The 15,659-nt window shown below is 42.3% G+C and overlaps 2 protein-coding genes across 3 annotated transcripts; both read left to right on the forward strand.

Moving 5' to 3' along the window:
* The first annotated feature begins 165 nt into the window (after positions 1–165).
* Positions 166–11,824, forward strand: washc5 (WASH complex subunit 5). Of its 2 annotated transcripts, none has more exons than XM_012823139.3 (29): positions 166–277; positions 633–920; positions 1,133–1,278; positions 1,391–1,475; positions 1,568–1,668; positions 1,867–2,059; positions 2,396–2,548; positions 2,766–2,879; positions 3,117–3,288; positions 3,495–3,622; positions 3,865–3,994; positions 4,233–4,345; positions 4,823–4,989; positions 6,324–6,399; positions 6,631–6,741; positions 7,612–7,752; positions 7,930–8,010; positions 8,114–8,215; positions 8,559–8,738; positions 8,876–9,000; positions 9,150–9,312; positions 9,507–9,609; positions 9,695–9,774; positions 10,034–10,137; positions 10,309–10,438; positions 10,621–10,717; positions 10,942–11,095; positions 11,393–11,480; positions 11,633–11,824. In XM_012823139.3, the coding sequence occupies exons 2-29, from the start codon at positions 735–737 to the stop codon at positions 11,687–11,689; spliced, it is 3,480 nt and encodes a 1,159-aa protein (XP_012678593.1). In that variant the 5' UTR covers positions 166–277; positions 633–734; the 3' UTR covers positions 11,690–11,824. The 2 variants fall into 2 exon arrangements, with proteins under 2 accessions (XP_012678593.1, XP_031432095.1); XM_031576235.2 differs by lacking the exon at positions 166–277 and adding an exon at positions 329–484.
* A 276-nt stretch (positions 11,825–12,100) lies between these two features.
* nsmce2 (NSE2 (MMS21) homolog, SMC5-SMC6 complex SUMO ligase) lies at positions 12,101–15,221 on the forward strand. The gene is made up of 6 exons (XM_031576236.2): positions 12,101–12,479; positions 12,578–12,690; positions 12,893–13,043; positions 14,407–14,495; positions 14,809–14,915; positions 15,035–15,221. Exons 1-6 carry the CDS (start codon positions 12,362–12,364, stop codon positions 15,144–15,146), a joined length of 690 nt encoding a protein of 229 aa, XP_031432096.1. The 5' UTR covers positions 12,101–12,361; the 3' UTR covers positions 15,147–15,221.
* The last annotated feature ends 438 nt before the right edge of the window (positions 15,222–15,659 follow it).

Consider the following 15,659-nt stretch of genomic DNA (forward strand, 5'->3'; position numbering starts at 1 on the left):
CAATGGATTAATTCAATTTGGTATTTATATCTGTTCTATGGTTGAGATACCCGGTTTTACTTATGATCATAACATAATGAGATCCCATCACATTACATAGGACGATATATTGTGCTGTTCACGCAAGTCAAATGTTGAACTTATACTTATATTTTGAAGCAACGTGATAGTGAAAGCGGCGGGCTAACTTGGTCGCTGTTGGTTGGCAGGCGAGTTAAGTCATCTGACCGCTTTGGTCATGTGATTGTAAACAGGAATTGATAGGGCCTTTTAAAAGGTAAGAGGAAAATATCTTGCTGTACGTTTAATGTACTCAGTTTTGGACGATGCACACTACTTTACGACAGCCATTTTTTTACGGTTTTGCTATAATGCGTCCCATGAGCTTGCTACCCCGAATAATCATTTCTGATTGATTACAATACACTGAACTCGCTATGATCAAGATGCTTGGTGTAGTCTACGTATGGCGATGCAATGAATGGTGGTAGCTTTTGCTTCTATCTGTATGCATGTCACGTGTATGCAGAGTATTTCATTCAATAGTAGGCTATTTGACAATCCAACCAGCAGTTCTGTGCTTTACGTGCAATACTAAGTGCCATTTCTATCACAATTGTCTTCCTCTGTAGTAGCTGATGTTCAATTGCTCTTGCCAAGAGAGTACTTCTGGCGAGCGTCGTCTCATGACTCCAAGAGCCGAGGCGGTGTCTGGCTGAATTGAGCTCGCAGTCATGGTGGACTTTCTGGCGGAGAATAACTTGTGCGGCCAGGCCATCCTTCGGATTGTGTCCAGGGGAAATGCTATCATCGCCGAGCTGCTTCGCCTCTCCGAGTTTATACCGGTGGTCTTCAGGCTCAAGGACAAAATCGACCAACAGAAATACGGAGACATCATATGCGACTTCAGCTACTTCAAAGTAATCTCAACATTTTGAGCCCAGTCCCCATATTTCTATTAGGATTCTTCACTGTATTGTAAAACTTGACGTGCACATTTTTGCCCATAGTCTTTGTTGATGTTCTGTAGGCTGTAGCCTACTGTAAATCTATTCAAGACTGTATACCGGTCTGATTGGAGTTGAGTTATCTTTTGGATTCCGGTAATGAACTGTAAGCTTTTCTTTCCAAGGGACCAGAGTACTATGAGGCGAAACTAGAAGCAAAACCAGAACTTCAAGACCTGGATGAAGAATTTAGGGAGAACAACATTGAAATTCTGTCACGGTTTTACCTGGCATTTGAAAGTGTCCATAAGTATGTTGTCGACCTGATAAGGTAAATGATCTAACGCATCAGCTCATTTGAAACAAGTAGAGTTAGAAAGCATGTGGAAGTCAGAATTGAAATTTGTTGTGATTTCATGACCTTGTGAAAATCTTTTTTGAAGATACCTAGATGACCTAAATGAAGGCGTGTATATCCAGCAGACCCTGGAGACTGTACTCCTGAATGAAGATGGAAAACAGCTCTTGGTAATGAAAACTGCCCCCCAAACCAACAATCTCTTATGCTGGTATGATGGTGAATGGTCAATAATGTACTATGTGTCTGGTTCTTCTTACAGTGCGAGGCCTTGTATCTGTATGGGGTGATGCTTCTGGTCATCGATCAGAAGATTGAGGGAGAAGTCAGAGAGAGGATGCTGGTGTCGTATTACAGATACAGGTGAGAGTGATCAGTTCAGCGATTCTCCCTTCTACACATTAGGGGACACAACTGACAGATGTGAATGTTCTCCTTGTAAATATGACTGTCAGTGTTATCAGTGGTAGCTTATATAAACATATTTTACCCTTGTGAGACTCTCCAATACTGTAGTCTAAACTCATAATTGACTGAACGTGTTTGTGTTTTTTTCTCCAGCGCTGCACGCTCCTCGGCAGACTCCAACTTGGACGACATCTGCAAGTTACTGCGCAGCACGGGCTACTCCAGCCAGCCCGGAGCCAAGCGGCCCGCTAACTACCCCGAGAGCTACTTCCACAGGGTCCCCATCATCCCCACCTTCGTCAGCATGGTGATCGGACGACTGCGCTCAGATGACATCTACAACCAGGCGAGTGGAAGGAGGGGGGATAGGGGACTTGAAAGAATCTTTTATGATAGTCAAACATCAGAAGCCAGTATCAAAAGCTAACTGATAAAATGATTGTCCATTCTATGTTTTTCATGACCGTGTGTATTTACGATCTTGTTTGGGTAGAACCACAATCTATTATGTTTTTTTTTAATGAATGATGATGTGAGATTCATTTCACCTTTAATGTATACGAGGATTCAAACGTGGTATTCAATGCTGCCCTAACTTGTTACGCCTCTGTGCTGTTTTGTTGGCAGTGGTCTTGTTTTATCTGTGCTCATTACTTCCTGATGTGTTATATTGTTACCTCAGGTGTCTGCCTACCCACTTCCTGAACACCGCAGCACCGCTCTGGCCAATCAAGCAGCCATGCTCTACGTCTGCCTGTACTTCACCCCGAGCATCCTGATCACACAGCAGGCCAAGATGAGAGAGATTGTCGACAAATACTTCCCTGACAACTGGGTAAGAGATGAGTGTGCTATAAGTGTTATTGGGTGAAATAGGGACATTCATTCTATGTTATTAATATATTGTTATGGTGTATGAGCGTTATGGTTAAAGTCCTATTGCTGATCAGTTTAAATATACAGTGTTGTGTACAGAGGGTTAGATTTCTTTTACCTAACTTGCATACATTTTCAATGTGAAGGCTGAATACCCATCAATGTAACCTTTGCAGGTAATTAGCATATACATGGGGATCACTGTTAACCTTATAGAGGCGTGGGAGCCCTACAAAGCGGCCAAGACTGCCCTCAACTACACTTTGGACACGGCTAACATCAGAGAACAGGTAATAATAATAATAATAGTAATTAATTTGATTTATATAGCACACTTTAACAAACAGAGAAGTCTCAAGGTGCTTAAAGGTACAGTTCAAGTGCTTTATTTGTCACATACACGAACATGTAGTGAAATGTTAAAACATTGTACACTGAACACTCACAGGATTCTCTATTCTCTCTCATTCCTTTTTTAAGTTTGCTGTTTCACTCCATCCGACCCTAACACTAACACTTCCTTATAGGCTAGCCGATATGCTGCCAGTATGGACAGCCTGAGGCCTCACGTGCAGCAGCTGCTAAAAGAGGGTTTTCTCAGAGAGGAGATTGTCCTAGACAACATCCCCAAGCTGCTCAACTGCTTGCGTGACTGCAATGTCGCCATCCGTTGGCTAATGCTCCATACTGCAGAAGCAGGTGAGATTTCAGATCAGGTATTGAAATTGAAATTGAAAAGCCTTTATTGTCATTGTTTTTGCATGCAACAAAATTTGGAGCGCTGCTCCTGTTGGTCCCACGAGTGACAATAAGCTAAAAAAAGATTAAGAGTACAACAAACATCCTAATAGCTTTTAAGGTGTGTGTGAAGTACACGTTCAGATTTCTCGACTTCTGTTTTTCAGTCTATGATCCAAATAACAAAAGGCTTCGTCAGATAAAAGAGCAAGTCATCAACGACTCCAAGTACAGCCCCAAGATTCTCTTCCAGTTGCTGTTGGACACTGCCCAGTTTGAGTTCATTCTGAAGGAGGTAAGCTTTGGACAGCTTTTTAGAATTTAGAATTTACAGACTCGCTACAGATTTGTAGTTCCACATTGGAACGACCTTTTACTGTTTATGTGTAGAAATTATATACATATTTATTTATCGATTGATTTTTAGAATCCTTAAAGTGTCTTAATTTTAGAGAAGGTTTAAAGAATCCCTTGATGCTGTCAGCAGAGACTTAAATGTTTTTTTTCTTTGTTTGTTTTTTGAATCATCTCCTCCAGATGTTCAAGCAAATGCTGACTGAGAAGCAGATGAAGTGGGAGAGCTACAAGCGGGAGGGCTCCGAGAGGATGACCGAGCTCGCAGAGGTCTTCTCTGGGGTCAAGCCCCTCACCAGGGTGGAGAAGAATGGTATCTATTGTTGGTTATCCAGTGTTTTGGTCTTTAGTGACTTGACCAACGGGAAAGCATCTCTAGTGTTCTTTATAACTAATTCACGAGGAGAAGTGTTGCATGTTACAACATCAGCTCACTTCTTTACTGTTCGCCTACCAGTGTCATCAGTGGGCCGCTTCGTGTCACACATACTGCATTAGCACTCATATCATGACTCGCATCGGTTCAACCCATGATGTCCTTATCTCTGTAGAGAATCTCCAGGCTTGGTTCAGAGAGATCTCCAAACAGATTGAGTCTCTCAACTATGAAGACTCCACAGCTGCTGGGAGGAAGACTGTTCAGCTCATTCAGGCCTTAGTAGAGGTGAGAACAGTTTTTTTTTTATGTCACTGAGACAAGAAGGCACAATATGGTGTTATGTTTGGCACTACATAGAAACCTGGCTTACGGAAGGCTAGTAAGATATGCAAGTAGTTAGTGTATTTATAGTGTATAAGTGTATTTATAATGCAATGCATTTAAATTGTAAATTCTGTTTTTGTAAAAATTGTAAATTGCAAAGTACTTTTTTTTTAACTTTTGTACACAAAGGGCTTATACACACATTCATGTGTCAGCTGATTTCATTAATTAATTGCACTCCTTAGTTCAACAACTGGGATGATAATCAGTGCAGATGATAAACATATATAAACAAGAAGGAACATGTCCTTTCTGAACCTATACGTTGTTTCATGTTGCACTAGATCTTCTTGTAGAGCAGATGTCCTAACATGTGGCTGGGTAAGCCCACTGCTGCTGTTCTGAAGGTGATGCCTGTCATACCTGCCATGTCCACAGGTGCAAGAGTTCCATCAGCTGGAGTCCAACCTTCAGGTGTGCCAGTTCCTGGCTGATACACGCAAGTTCCTGCACCAGATGATCCGCACCATCAACATCAAGGAGGAGGTGCTGATCACCATGCAGATCGTGGGGGATCTGTCATACGCCTGGCAGCTAATAGACAGGTGATCTAGTTCCTGACATCAGTACTTAATCAGTTTACTCTAGGGTTGCAACGGTACACTGGGACCACAGTTCAGTATGTATCACGTTTTTTGGGCCATGGTAAAGGTACGGTTTTGATATCTTTGTATTTTAGTTTTTATATATATAATAGAATTTTATACATTTATATAGAAAATAAAATCACCCTATAGACAAATCAAACTTTCTACTCGGCAGCATGGAGGCATGACTGACTAGGCCTGGTTTCTGTCTCTGCTTCAGTGAGGTAGCTTTCACTCTGGAGGTCCAACTATCAGTGGAGAGAGCTAGATAGGGTGTCTGTGTCAATTCATTTTCAGTTTCTCTCTGTGATGTTTCATAGAGCTTTGCTGCTGAAATGTGTGCAGGAGGGGACATTGTAACACAGTTTTTTCCTCCCATCAGGTGATATAATCCTGAGTCAGTAACCACCGAATAGGGTTGTGAATCTTTGGTCTACTGCTTTCGTTATTACTTCTGCCAAGGAGGTTATGTTTTCGGTGCATATTGTTTGTTAGTTTGTCTGTGCTTCAGCAGGATTCTGCACTGTTTATTTGTCCCAAATTGTTGGAAGGCAACAGCGGGAGATTGTTGTGTTTTCGCTAATGAGTGGACTCTCTTTGCTCCACCTGGTATACGCCCAGGCGATGGCGACATAAATGGGTCAACATATTATGAGTGTCCACTTGAGTAGCCACTAGTGGCAAAGCAATGTCAAAAACTGCACTTTGTTTCACTTAAATCCAAAATGTTCCCATTCAGCGGATTCGAAAGACAGTGGTGCTTCTCCAAATGTGCTTCTCTTTGGCTAGCTAGCGTTCACCATTGTCAAGTTGGAGCTGAGATCATTTTGTTTCTAGTTTCCCCTCTTCTCCCCAGCTTCTTGCATACAGAGCACTGATAGGCTCCAGGGAAGTTCTGACAGGCTCCAGAGATGTTCAGTGGATCTGAATGTAGAACCTGTGTGCAGTCTGCACCGCAATAAGCAAGTGTTGTAAATTAAAGGAAAATGACGGGCATATCGATAGACTGCGGTTCACGTGTGCATATTGAACCGTAGGGGGCATACCGAATGGTTTGACACAATACTGTGTACCGTTGCATCCCTAGTTAACACATTCTCAGTCATGTGTTATCTTCTTAACATCTCATATTTTGATGTGTCAGTAACATGAGGTTACTGTACTCCATATGGGACAGAGGAACTACGCATCGCTTTTGTTTGCTGAATTCAAATGGCTTCCTTTAGTGTGACTGAGGATCAGTGTGGTCTTATTTTAAGAATGGCTTTTCTCTTTTTACCAATCTGTCACAGCTTCACAGCGATAATGCAGGAGAGCATCAGAGCGAGTCCAGCGATGGTGACTAAACTGCGAGCAACTTTCCTCAAGGTAAACCACTCCGTTAATTTTATCAGTGTGACCTTCCTTAATGAGATTATTGACTTTCACTGGTAATGTAACTATAAGACCATAATCAGTCAACCAGACTTTTTCCACAACGTTGTAAATCATGTCCAGTTGTTAATATGAATGAAATACATGACTTGCCCTTGCATCAGAAGTCTTAATATAGAAATCGTTAACAAAAACTGTTAAGCTGTATGTTTGTACCGCGAACAGCTGGCCTCTGCCCTGGACCTGCCACTGTTGCGTATCAACCAGGCCAACAGCCCAGATCTGCTCAGCGTGTCCCAGTTCTACTCGGGGGAGCTGGTGGCCTACGTCAGGAAGGTAAGAGTGTAGAAGGTGTTGGTATTTTTCGTTTTTTTTTTTTTTTTTTTTTTCCCATATGTGAAAATGGATGAGTGTATGTGTAAAGGTAATTTTGCACTTTAAGAAGAATATTATTTCATATATATACAATTTTTTAAAGTGAGTGTTGGACTTGTCACACACAAGGGAATCAGAGATCAGTGTGAAGCACTGGGGTTGCATTGAACCCACAGATTGTTAGCCTGACGTTGTCATACTCATAATTCTAGTCAGAATATGTGCCATTGGGCTGTTATTATGGGGCGTGTTTCAACCGAACCAGGAAAAAAATGCCTCTTCGCTCAATTGGATAGACCTACAACCAATCAGAGACCACCTTGATTCGCGTTTCTCTGTTCCTCTTTCAAAATGAATGCGCAGTCGATGTCTTCTAAATCAGAATCTACACATCTCAGCTCTCCAGCGGCAGCCATGTTTGTTGAAAACGAACTCAACCCAAGCGCTCTTTGGTGACGTGGTTAATTACGTTACTGTTGATCATCTGTCCATCATCGTATAAAGCCCGCCCTGACAATTTGATTGGTCCGAACAGCTTCTGTTCGGGCATAGTTTCGCCCCAACGGAGCAATGCCAGACCGAACTTCCCGACCTCAAATGTTGTGGGCGTGGCTAAGTTCGGTTGGTACCCAGGCTAACAGATTGTGGTACAGCAGTAGTGTGTCTTAATACAATAAAAGTAATACACTTAAAATTCATGGGTTTTAATTAATGATCCTTTACAGGAAATTATCCACCTGGTTTTTTCACCTGAAAATGTTGCATGAACGCTTTAGTTAACTCTAGCTCTGAATGTTTTTGTGAACTGTTTTCTAAACCATCCTCCCTCAGGTCCTGCAGATCATTCCAGAAAGCATGTTCACCTCCCTGGCAAAGATCATCAAGCTGCAGATCCATGACATCATGGAGGTGCCCACGCGTCTGGACAAAGACAAGCTAAAAGACTACGCCCAGCTAGGGGCGCGGTATGAGGTGAGGGCATGATGAATGGATGATTGCTTTTCTCTTGTGAATTTTATTTGGCTAAATGCTGTTAAAACTGGATTTTTTATTTTGCCTCATGATTTTTCTATATACTGAGTTTAATTGTCATGAGGGGAAACCCTTCACATGTAGCCGGTGTGACAGAACTGACGTTTTTGTTCACAGGTTGCCAAACTCACCCACGCCATATCTGTATTCACTGAGGGGATTTTGATGATGAAGACAACACTGGTTGGCATCATTAAGGTAAAATGACTTGATACTTGATACTTTATTTCAGAGATGTATTAGGGCTCAGCTGGTTCATTTCCACTGTTGCAGTCCGTGAGACATTTTTGTCTTTTCTCAGGTTGATCCTAAGCAGCTTCTGGAAGATGGTATCAGGAAAGAACTTGTGAGGCGTGTGGCTTATTCTCTCCACAAAGGCCTTATCTTCAACCCCAAAGCCAAGGTTAATGTCTAATTCCCTCCCTGTCCCTCTTAGGGTTTTTTGTTGGTTGTTGATGTGTTATCTCTCTCAGGCAATGAATGTGTCACATTCCATAAGCTGACACAGGTTGGCACATGGCATATTTTTGGGTCCAGCGCAGTGCAGCTCTTTGCTTCCACTAAACGGATTGTTAGTCATTAGCCTGCTAATTGTTTTTGTCACCTAGTAATTGGTGGGGTATAGTTAGTGCGTGTATATAAAATTCTGTCCCTCCTTTTTAAACAAAGCTTTCTCTTAAGGGAAGAAAATTTAACTCGGAGGTTTATACCCGTATCTCATTTAACACTCCTCTCCACGTTCACAGCCCAGTGAGCTGATGCCGAAGCTGAAGGAGATGGCCGCCACCATGGACGGGTTCTACCGCTCGTTCGAGTACATCCAGGACTACGTTAGCATCTACGGGCTCAAGATCTGGCAGGAGGAGGTGTCCCGGATCATCAACTACAACGTGGAGCAGGAGTGCAACAGCTTCCTCAGGACAAAGGTTGGACCATCCAACACTTGTTTAAGAGTGGACTTTCAGCGTACGGTTCTCGTGGACTGTAGAACATTTGAACTATGATTGTAATAGACATGTTGTACTGGTTGTCATTGTGATTCGTATGTTACCCACTCTCTCAGATCCAAGACTGGCAGAGTATGTACCAGTCAACACACATCCCAATTCCCAAGTATCCACCTGTGGATGAGTCTGCCACCTTCATTGGACGGCTCTGCAGGGAGATCCTCCGGATAACAGATCCCAAGTATGCTTAGATCTAGCCGATTAGATAGCAGGAAGAGCTTTGGATATATGCTTACTTTTGCTGTGTTTAGCTGTGCACATTTTCTGTTTTGTGTCGTCAGTAGAGAGTGGTTGCGTTTAGTTAATATTGGGATCATTTCTGTCTTTTAGAGTGACCTGTTACATTGACCAGATGAACACGTGGTACGACCTGAAAACTCACCAGGAGGTGACCAACAACAGGCTGTTCTCTGAGATTCAAGACACGCTGGGCACGTTCGGGTTGAACGGCCTCGATCGACTCCTCTGCTTCATGATCGTGAAGGAGCTACAGGTAAATCTTCTCAGATCACGCAAAGAATCTCACAGGAGAATTGTTTTGTTATATTTAAGATATTGCCTGGGAACAACTGCAGTTGCCAATCTGTTGTGTTTAATGCATCAGGTCAGCTTTGATGATGACCACTTCATATGAAACTCTCACCCTACCTCTCACCTCACTTTAGCCTTATATTCTTTTGTCATTAGAACTTCCTAACGGTACTTCAGAAGAGTATTCTCAGGGACAAGGTGGTGGTTGATGTGTTCAAAGCAATGCTGAGTGCCGCTAACCCTGTCAAAGGCATTGTGGGTAGGTACACCTAAGTTACAGTGGCCTACAGCTGTCATATTTATTGATATTGCGGTCGTGGTGATTGTTGTGTGTTTCGTCTTAGCCAACGCAGGCAAAGTCTATCCCAACGCGGTGGCTAAGACTCAGAAGATCTGGCCAGCATATTTGGAATCAATCATGAAGGTAATGCTGTCATTTTTAAAAAAAAAAAATTTTGTCTTATTGAATCACTTTTCATACGAGAAATGCATGTTTTAATTTGTAGTTATTCACTATGTGAATTGATTTATAAGGAATCAAATGTTTTGTTTAGAACTACTCTTAATTAAAAAACTATTATAACAACAAAATTAGCTTTGAACATATTAATATATGTTTTACATACCGTGAAAAAAACAGTATGACTGGACGTAGTATTCCGTAAAATCATGTCCCTGCTCAGGTGGGTCAGATGCAAATTCTGCGGCAGCAGATTGCCAACGAGCTGAACTACTCCTGCAAGTTTGACTCGAAGCATCTCGCCGCTGCTCTGGAAAACCTCAACAAGTAGGTCTCATTTTACCTCCTCCTCGTCCTCCTCCTCCTCTTCCTCCTGCACCTGTGTTCTGCTGTGTGCCTGAATGTCTGTTGATGGTCAAAGTTATCCATTTTTTTATTACTACCAAGAGAGTGTGTCCCGAGAGTTAGCCTTAGTCAACCACTATCTTTTGCTCACAGCTCCCTGTTGGCTGACATTGAGGCTCACTACCAGGACCCCTCTCTGCCTTACCCCAAGGATGACAACACGCTTCTGTACGAGATCACCTCTTACCTGGAGACCGCTGGGATTCACAATCCTCTCAACAAAGTTAGTCCTTCCTTCAGCTTCTTTTGAAATCACACTTTATTGGACGTTAAGAGGTAGTGAATTCATCTTGGAATACTCACTCTTAGTCATAGTTAGACTAGATAGTACACAGATTCAAATGTCAGACTGGTGCTGATGTGAATCAGTCACCTGTTGGTGCTGATGTGAATCATTTAATTCAGATCTACATCACAACGAAGCGCTTGCCGTACTTCCCCATTGTGAACTTCCTCTTCCTCATCGCTCACCTACCCAAGCTACAGTACCTCAAAAACCAAGGTTGGGACATCTCACAAGAGTGTACACAGGAGCATCTTGACTGAAATAACTGAAATAAATAATTACTGAATCAAAAACATTCAAATTCTGACATTACTATGTGAAACAACAACAACATACATTTTTCTATGTTGTGTAATACACATTTGATGTTTAATAAAGGTACACTTGAATCTGAACACAATGAAGGGCAGAACTAACACAACTGCATGTTCCGTGTGCAGGAATGACGTGCAGGAAGGCAGCAGACCCTGTCGACTGGCCCCCACTGGTGCTCGGGCTGCTGACGCTTCTGAAGCAGTTCCACTCCAGATACACAGAGCAGTTCCTGGCCCTGATTGGCCAGTTCATCCGCTCCATCATGGAGCAGTGCACTAGGTACAGTACGGTCTCCCTGGTAACCCACAGTTTGTTTTTATTGTAGATTTGCAGGGAAGTGATTGGGCCATACACTATTGCAGACAAGGAAGCGCAAGGGGTCAGAGAGGCCTGGTTTGGCTCAAAAGTCTTTGCCTATGACTTGCAGAGAGCCCAAACACTAGATACAATAAACAGAATGCTACACTATTTACTATTGTTTACATAAGGATGATCTTCGTTACCTTTGCTACTTTTGAAAATGATTTCACACTGTATGAACGTGCTGCAGTTCTGACAACTGACATGAATTTACAGCCAGAAGATTCCGGACATGCCTTCAGATGTAGTAGGTGCGCTGATGTTTCTGGAAGACTACGTGCGCTACACAAAACTCCCTCGCAAGGTGGGACTTATACTGTTTTATACTGTGTTGAATGTAACAGTGGAGAGCATTAAAGCGTACTGAAATGTTGGGTTAGCAATGGAAGGGATATTATGGTATGTTTTTTGGTCAAATGAAGTGAATGACTTCAAGTGTGTTTCATCCTTTTTCAGGTGGCTGAAGCACATGTTCCAAGCTTCATTTTTGACGAGTTCCGGACTGTGATGTGATTGCTATGTTGCCAAGCCTTCATACCAGCAGAATTTATGTCATTTCATTCAGTCAAGGATATAAACCCTCTGTCCTCACATTTGCCTTTTCAATGTCTTAAAGCACTAATGAAATCATGTATTGTTAGATTTTTTTTTTAACAAATAGCATTTCCATTAGAAATAATGTGTTGTCATTAAATGATAAATGCCAGCTATTTTAAATAAATCATATTGTACAAAATTTCAGTCTGTCATCTGTCCAAAAAAACAACAACAACGGAGCATCCATTCGGTAGTTTATCCATGGTAGTCGTTAGAGCAGGGGGACTTTTATTTTGAAATATTGTCAGGCAACACGGAAGTTGACAATGGTGTAAGGCGGCAGTTGCACGGATATTCGACTTGATCAACTTTTTAAAACAATTAAGATTAAACGACTTCTCTACCTCCACCGAGGCACAGAGCAATTGCTCTAAGGTGTTGACTGCGTGCATTGACAACATTAAGTTAGTTTAGCTAACGTTAGATAGCGCGGACAGCTACCTTGCAAGGGGGCAACATATTGTCTGTTAAAATTATTGAAAGATTAAGGGTGTAACTTGTGTGGCAGGCAACTCGCTTAACCTATTTAATATCTGTCACTGACGCAAAAAAGTAAAACCCTAGTCACAGCAGGCACAGACAGTCGACATGACCTCGCTCAGCGCAGTGAACTCAACGCTGACGAGTCTGAAAACATGTCAAACAGACATTGGCACAGGCATGGATATGGTGACTGAGGTTGCCTTGGATCTGGTCGAGTGTGAAGGTAAGGCGAGCTTCAAATGATCTCATGACGACTCTTCTCTCTGGAGCTGTTCAAACGTGTCTCTGTGCTGTTTCAAGCACCTGTGATCTTTCTCTCAGGTAATGCTAATAGCGCAGGCTTGAAGAAACTCGAAGATATGATGTTGGAATGTGCCAAACTTGACAGAGAGATCAACTTTTTCGTAGAAGCAGTTGATTCGGTGACTGCACGGGTAAGTTGCGTGGTTTTAGTTTGTATTGTGATCACAGTTACAAAATGAAAGGTGGAGAGACGTTGCTTTAACCTCCTTGGAACTAGCCATCACCCAAAATTCTCAATTGTCTCTGATTTGTTCTTTCATTCACCGTGTGATCTGTTCTTGTTGATGTTTCTGTTCGTCTTTCCTTTCTGCCTCCATCTCTCTCTGTCTTTAGGCCAGGCAGGACCCAGCGGCCCTGGTTGCTCTGAGCAACTCTGTGAAGGCAGAATTTTCCAGGATGATGGAAGGGGCATCTGATGCAGAGCTGGGTCGACATGCCAAGGTAGTGGCCTTCAAGGACAGCATTAAGAACTCACTGCCAGAGGGTAAGTTCACTGCAGTAGAAATACAGTTATCAGTCAATAAGTGTAACAGAATAGTAAGTAAGTACCATTGAAGGAAGAATGTGGGTGGCTCTCAGGGTTCACCGCTAGAATTAGTCTCAGACTCAGACAGCTCGCCCACAAAGTTGGCACGAATTGTTACAAGTTACAAGTCTTTTATTGTCAGATGCACAGAATGACACAGGGTCAGACTGGGCACTGAAATTCTTAGGACAAGGCACCACACAACAACCTACCATAGCATAACATAGCAAACATAATATAACATAACATGACATACACTCTGTACAAGTCCTCTGAACATAATTTACATGTAATAACATATAATAAATATAATAACCTTACTAAATAAATAACATATAATAACCTTACTAAATATTTGTCTGAGCTGAAGCATATTTCTGACAAAGCAGGCAGCGTCAGTATCACTTTCACAGGGTGTTTGTGCAGCCTTCAAAACAGTTGATGCTTACAATATTGTTTTCAAAAGTTAACGTAACAAGACTATCTAACGATACACTCTCCACCGACATGTCAGCTCAATGATCTTCAAGTTTTATGTCAGCCCGGATCATGTTTTAAAGCTGTTCAGGGTAAACTAACCTAAATGTGCATGGTTTTGGCACATTTTCTCAGATGTATTACATAACATAAAAGTAATAGTTATTAATGACTTTTCCAGCAATGTTAGTTTTGACGGGTGTTAACACCCCACTTGCAGTTCGTACTCATGACAAAAAGAACGTGGCCGCAGATTATCTTCACGCCAGCCGAGGCGTGTAGCTCACCATGGAAACAGCCAGCGCAGTGCTGTCGTAGTTGAATATTAACTTTAGTTCCTTGTGCCCGAGGAGCCTACTGAGAACTACGTTGCCTCCTTAATTATTCAACACCAGCAGTTGCTGAGAGTAGGACCACCAGTCAGAGTGGCAGCCGTGAGCAGAGATTGTTGGCTTCCATCTGCTTGTGTTGTCGGCCCATCCATCTGAGCCACCAGCAGCGCAGTAGCCTCAGCGCACACAGATCCTGTTCTGGACATCTGAAAATGTGAAGGACTCTCAGGAGTAGAAGTGTTAAGATGTTTCTCTCCTGCACAAGCACTGAGTCTGTTCTCTCCTCTCCTCTGAAACTCCATTGTTTGAGTCTGAAATGGACTGGCTCACTGGCCTGGCTGCAGCCCGATCCAGCCTTAGCTCACATCCAGGAGAAGACGACAACAACAAAACAAAGCAAATGTAACAGAAGATGTGATATCATGCATGTTTTCAGACACGGACAAGGATTTCATAACATCCCTTGCTGTGCGTGCGTGCGTGCGTGTGTATGTGTGTGTGTGCGTGTGTAGCTAACCAGCCGGAGACAGAAGCTGAGAACCTGGATGAGGATATTGCTCTCACTCAAAGTCAGATCAACTTCACCTGTCCTCTCACTCAGGTGAGCTCTCGGCTCTGTGCCCTCCCATACTGTAAACCCCCCAGAGGAGCAGTCACAGGAATTACATTACCCTGACCAGCTGATGGTGCACCATATCATTATGCTTATTTCTTTAGCTCAGTTCTGTGGAAAAACACATGCAGTCGGCATGCAATCACACTACGCATTATACTGGGTCTCTCTTAGTACTGAATTAATATATATCCCTTGTTGTCCACTGGTGACGGCATGTTGTGTTAATAACTTTATTATTGTTATTTATCATTAACTTTATAGCTTTATTGTGATGCCTGCTCTATCTCTTATGGCCCAGGTTGAAATGGTGAACCCTATGAGGAACAAGAAGTGTCAGCATTACTACGACCAAGAAGCAGCCTTGAGTATGATCAAGAGCAAGCAGAAGAACGGGAAGAAGTTCAGGTTTGTCTGCGTTTTAACTCAAAATGTATCGACATTGTGTCATTAAACTGCCTGAAGTGGTTAGTAGTGACTTGGGTGACTTGAGTTTTTAGTAGTGTTGACTGCCTCTCGTCCGACAGGTGTCCTGTAGTTGGCTGCGACAACAAGGACGTGAAGCCCGCTGACCTGGTCCTGGATCCCATCATGAAGAGGAGGATCCAGCAATTCAAGAAACAAAACGCAAAGAAATAAGCAGAGGCTCCCCCCTTGGTTCAGTTGTTTGTATTTTTTAATAAAATGTAATAAATATTGTATGATTTTCTTAAAGTTGGAAATTGTGGACAATTTTACTTTACACATTTACAGGTTTAAATTAAGACCTATTTGTTGCTTCTTCAAGTCAGCAAAAGTGAACACAACAACCCTGAGCTGAATCCATTTCAGTATAAAGTCACACAGTAGAAATCATTTTTTACCTCAAGATAAACATGTAACATTTCATAGCCATAGCCTCATACAATGAAAAATAGGTTAATTGATCATGTTTTGGATATTTCCTAGACAAGATTAAAGGAAAGGATCTAATGAGAATGTAGCGGATGGTCTCTTATTCAGTTGTGTCAGAATAACATGTATGTTGTTCACTGGATCCACAGTCTGTCTTCAGAGTACTGTGTCACATCTGAGTAATGCATGCACGTAAGAGGAGAGAGGAGTACACTGTCTCCAAACTAGGCTAGGATAAGGTTTCAGGCATACGATATC

This window comes from Clupea harengus, chromosome 11 (assembly GCF_900700415.2).
Source record: "Clupea harengus chromosome 11, Ch_v2.0.2, whole genome shotgun sequence".
NCBI classification, from domain to species: Eukaryota; Metazoa; Chordata; class Actinopteri; order Clupeiformes; family Clupeidae; genus Clupea; species Clupea harengus.

What these genes read in the sequence shown, in the direction of transcription:
- washc5 (XM_012823139.3), top strand. Translation starts at nt 735, where the DNA reads ATGGTGGACTTTCTGGCGGAGAATAACTTGTGCGGCCAGGCCATCCTT. An exon ending in TTGAGTTCATTCTGAAGGAG is followed by an intron (nt 3,623 to 3,864) that starts GTAAGCTTTGGA and finishes CATCTCCTCCAG; the next exon opens with ATGTTCAAGCAAATGCTGAC. An exon ending in ACAGCTTCCTCAGGACAAAG is followed by an intron (nt 8,739 to 8,875) that starts GTTGGACCATCC and finishes CCACTCTCTCAG; the next exon opens with ATCCAAGACTGGCAGAGTAT.
- nsmce2 (XM_031576236.2), top strand. Translation starts at nt 12,362, where the DNA reads ATGACCTCGCTCAGCGCAGTGAACTCAACGCTGACGAGTCTGAAAACA. An exon ending in GGATCTGGTCGAGTGTGAAG is followed by an intron (nt 12,480 to 12,577) that starts GTAAGGCGAGCT and finishes TCTTTCTCTCAG; the next exon opens with GTAATGCTAATAGCGCAGGC. An exon ending in TTGATTCGGTGACTGCACGG is followed by an intron (nt 12,691 to 12,892) that starts GTAAGTTGCGTG and finishes CTCTGTCTTTAG; the next exon opens with GCCAGGCAGGACCCAGCGGC.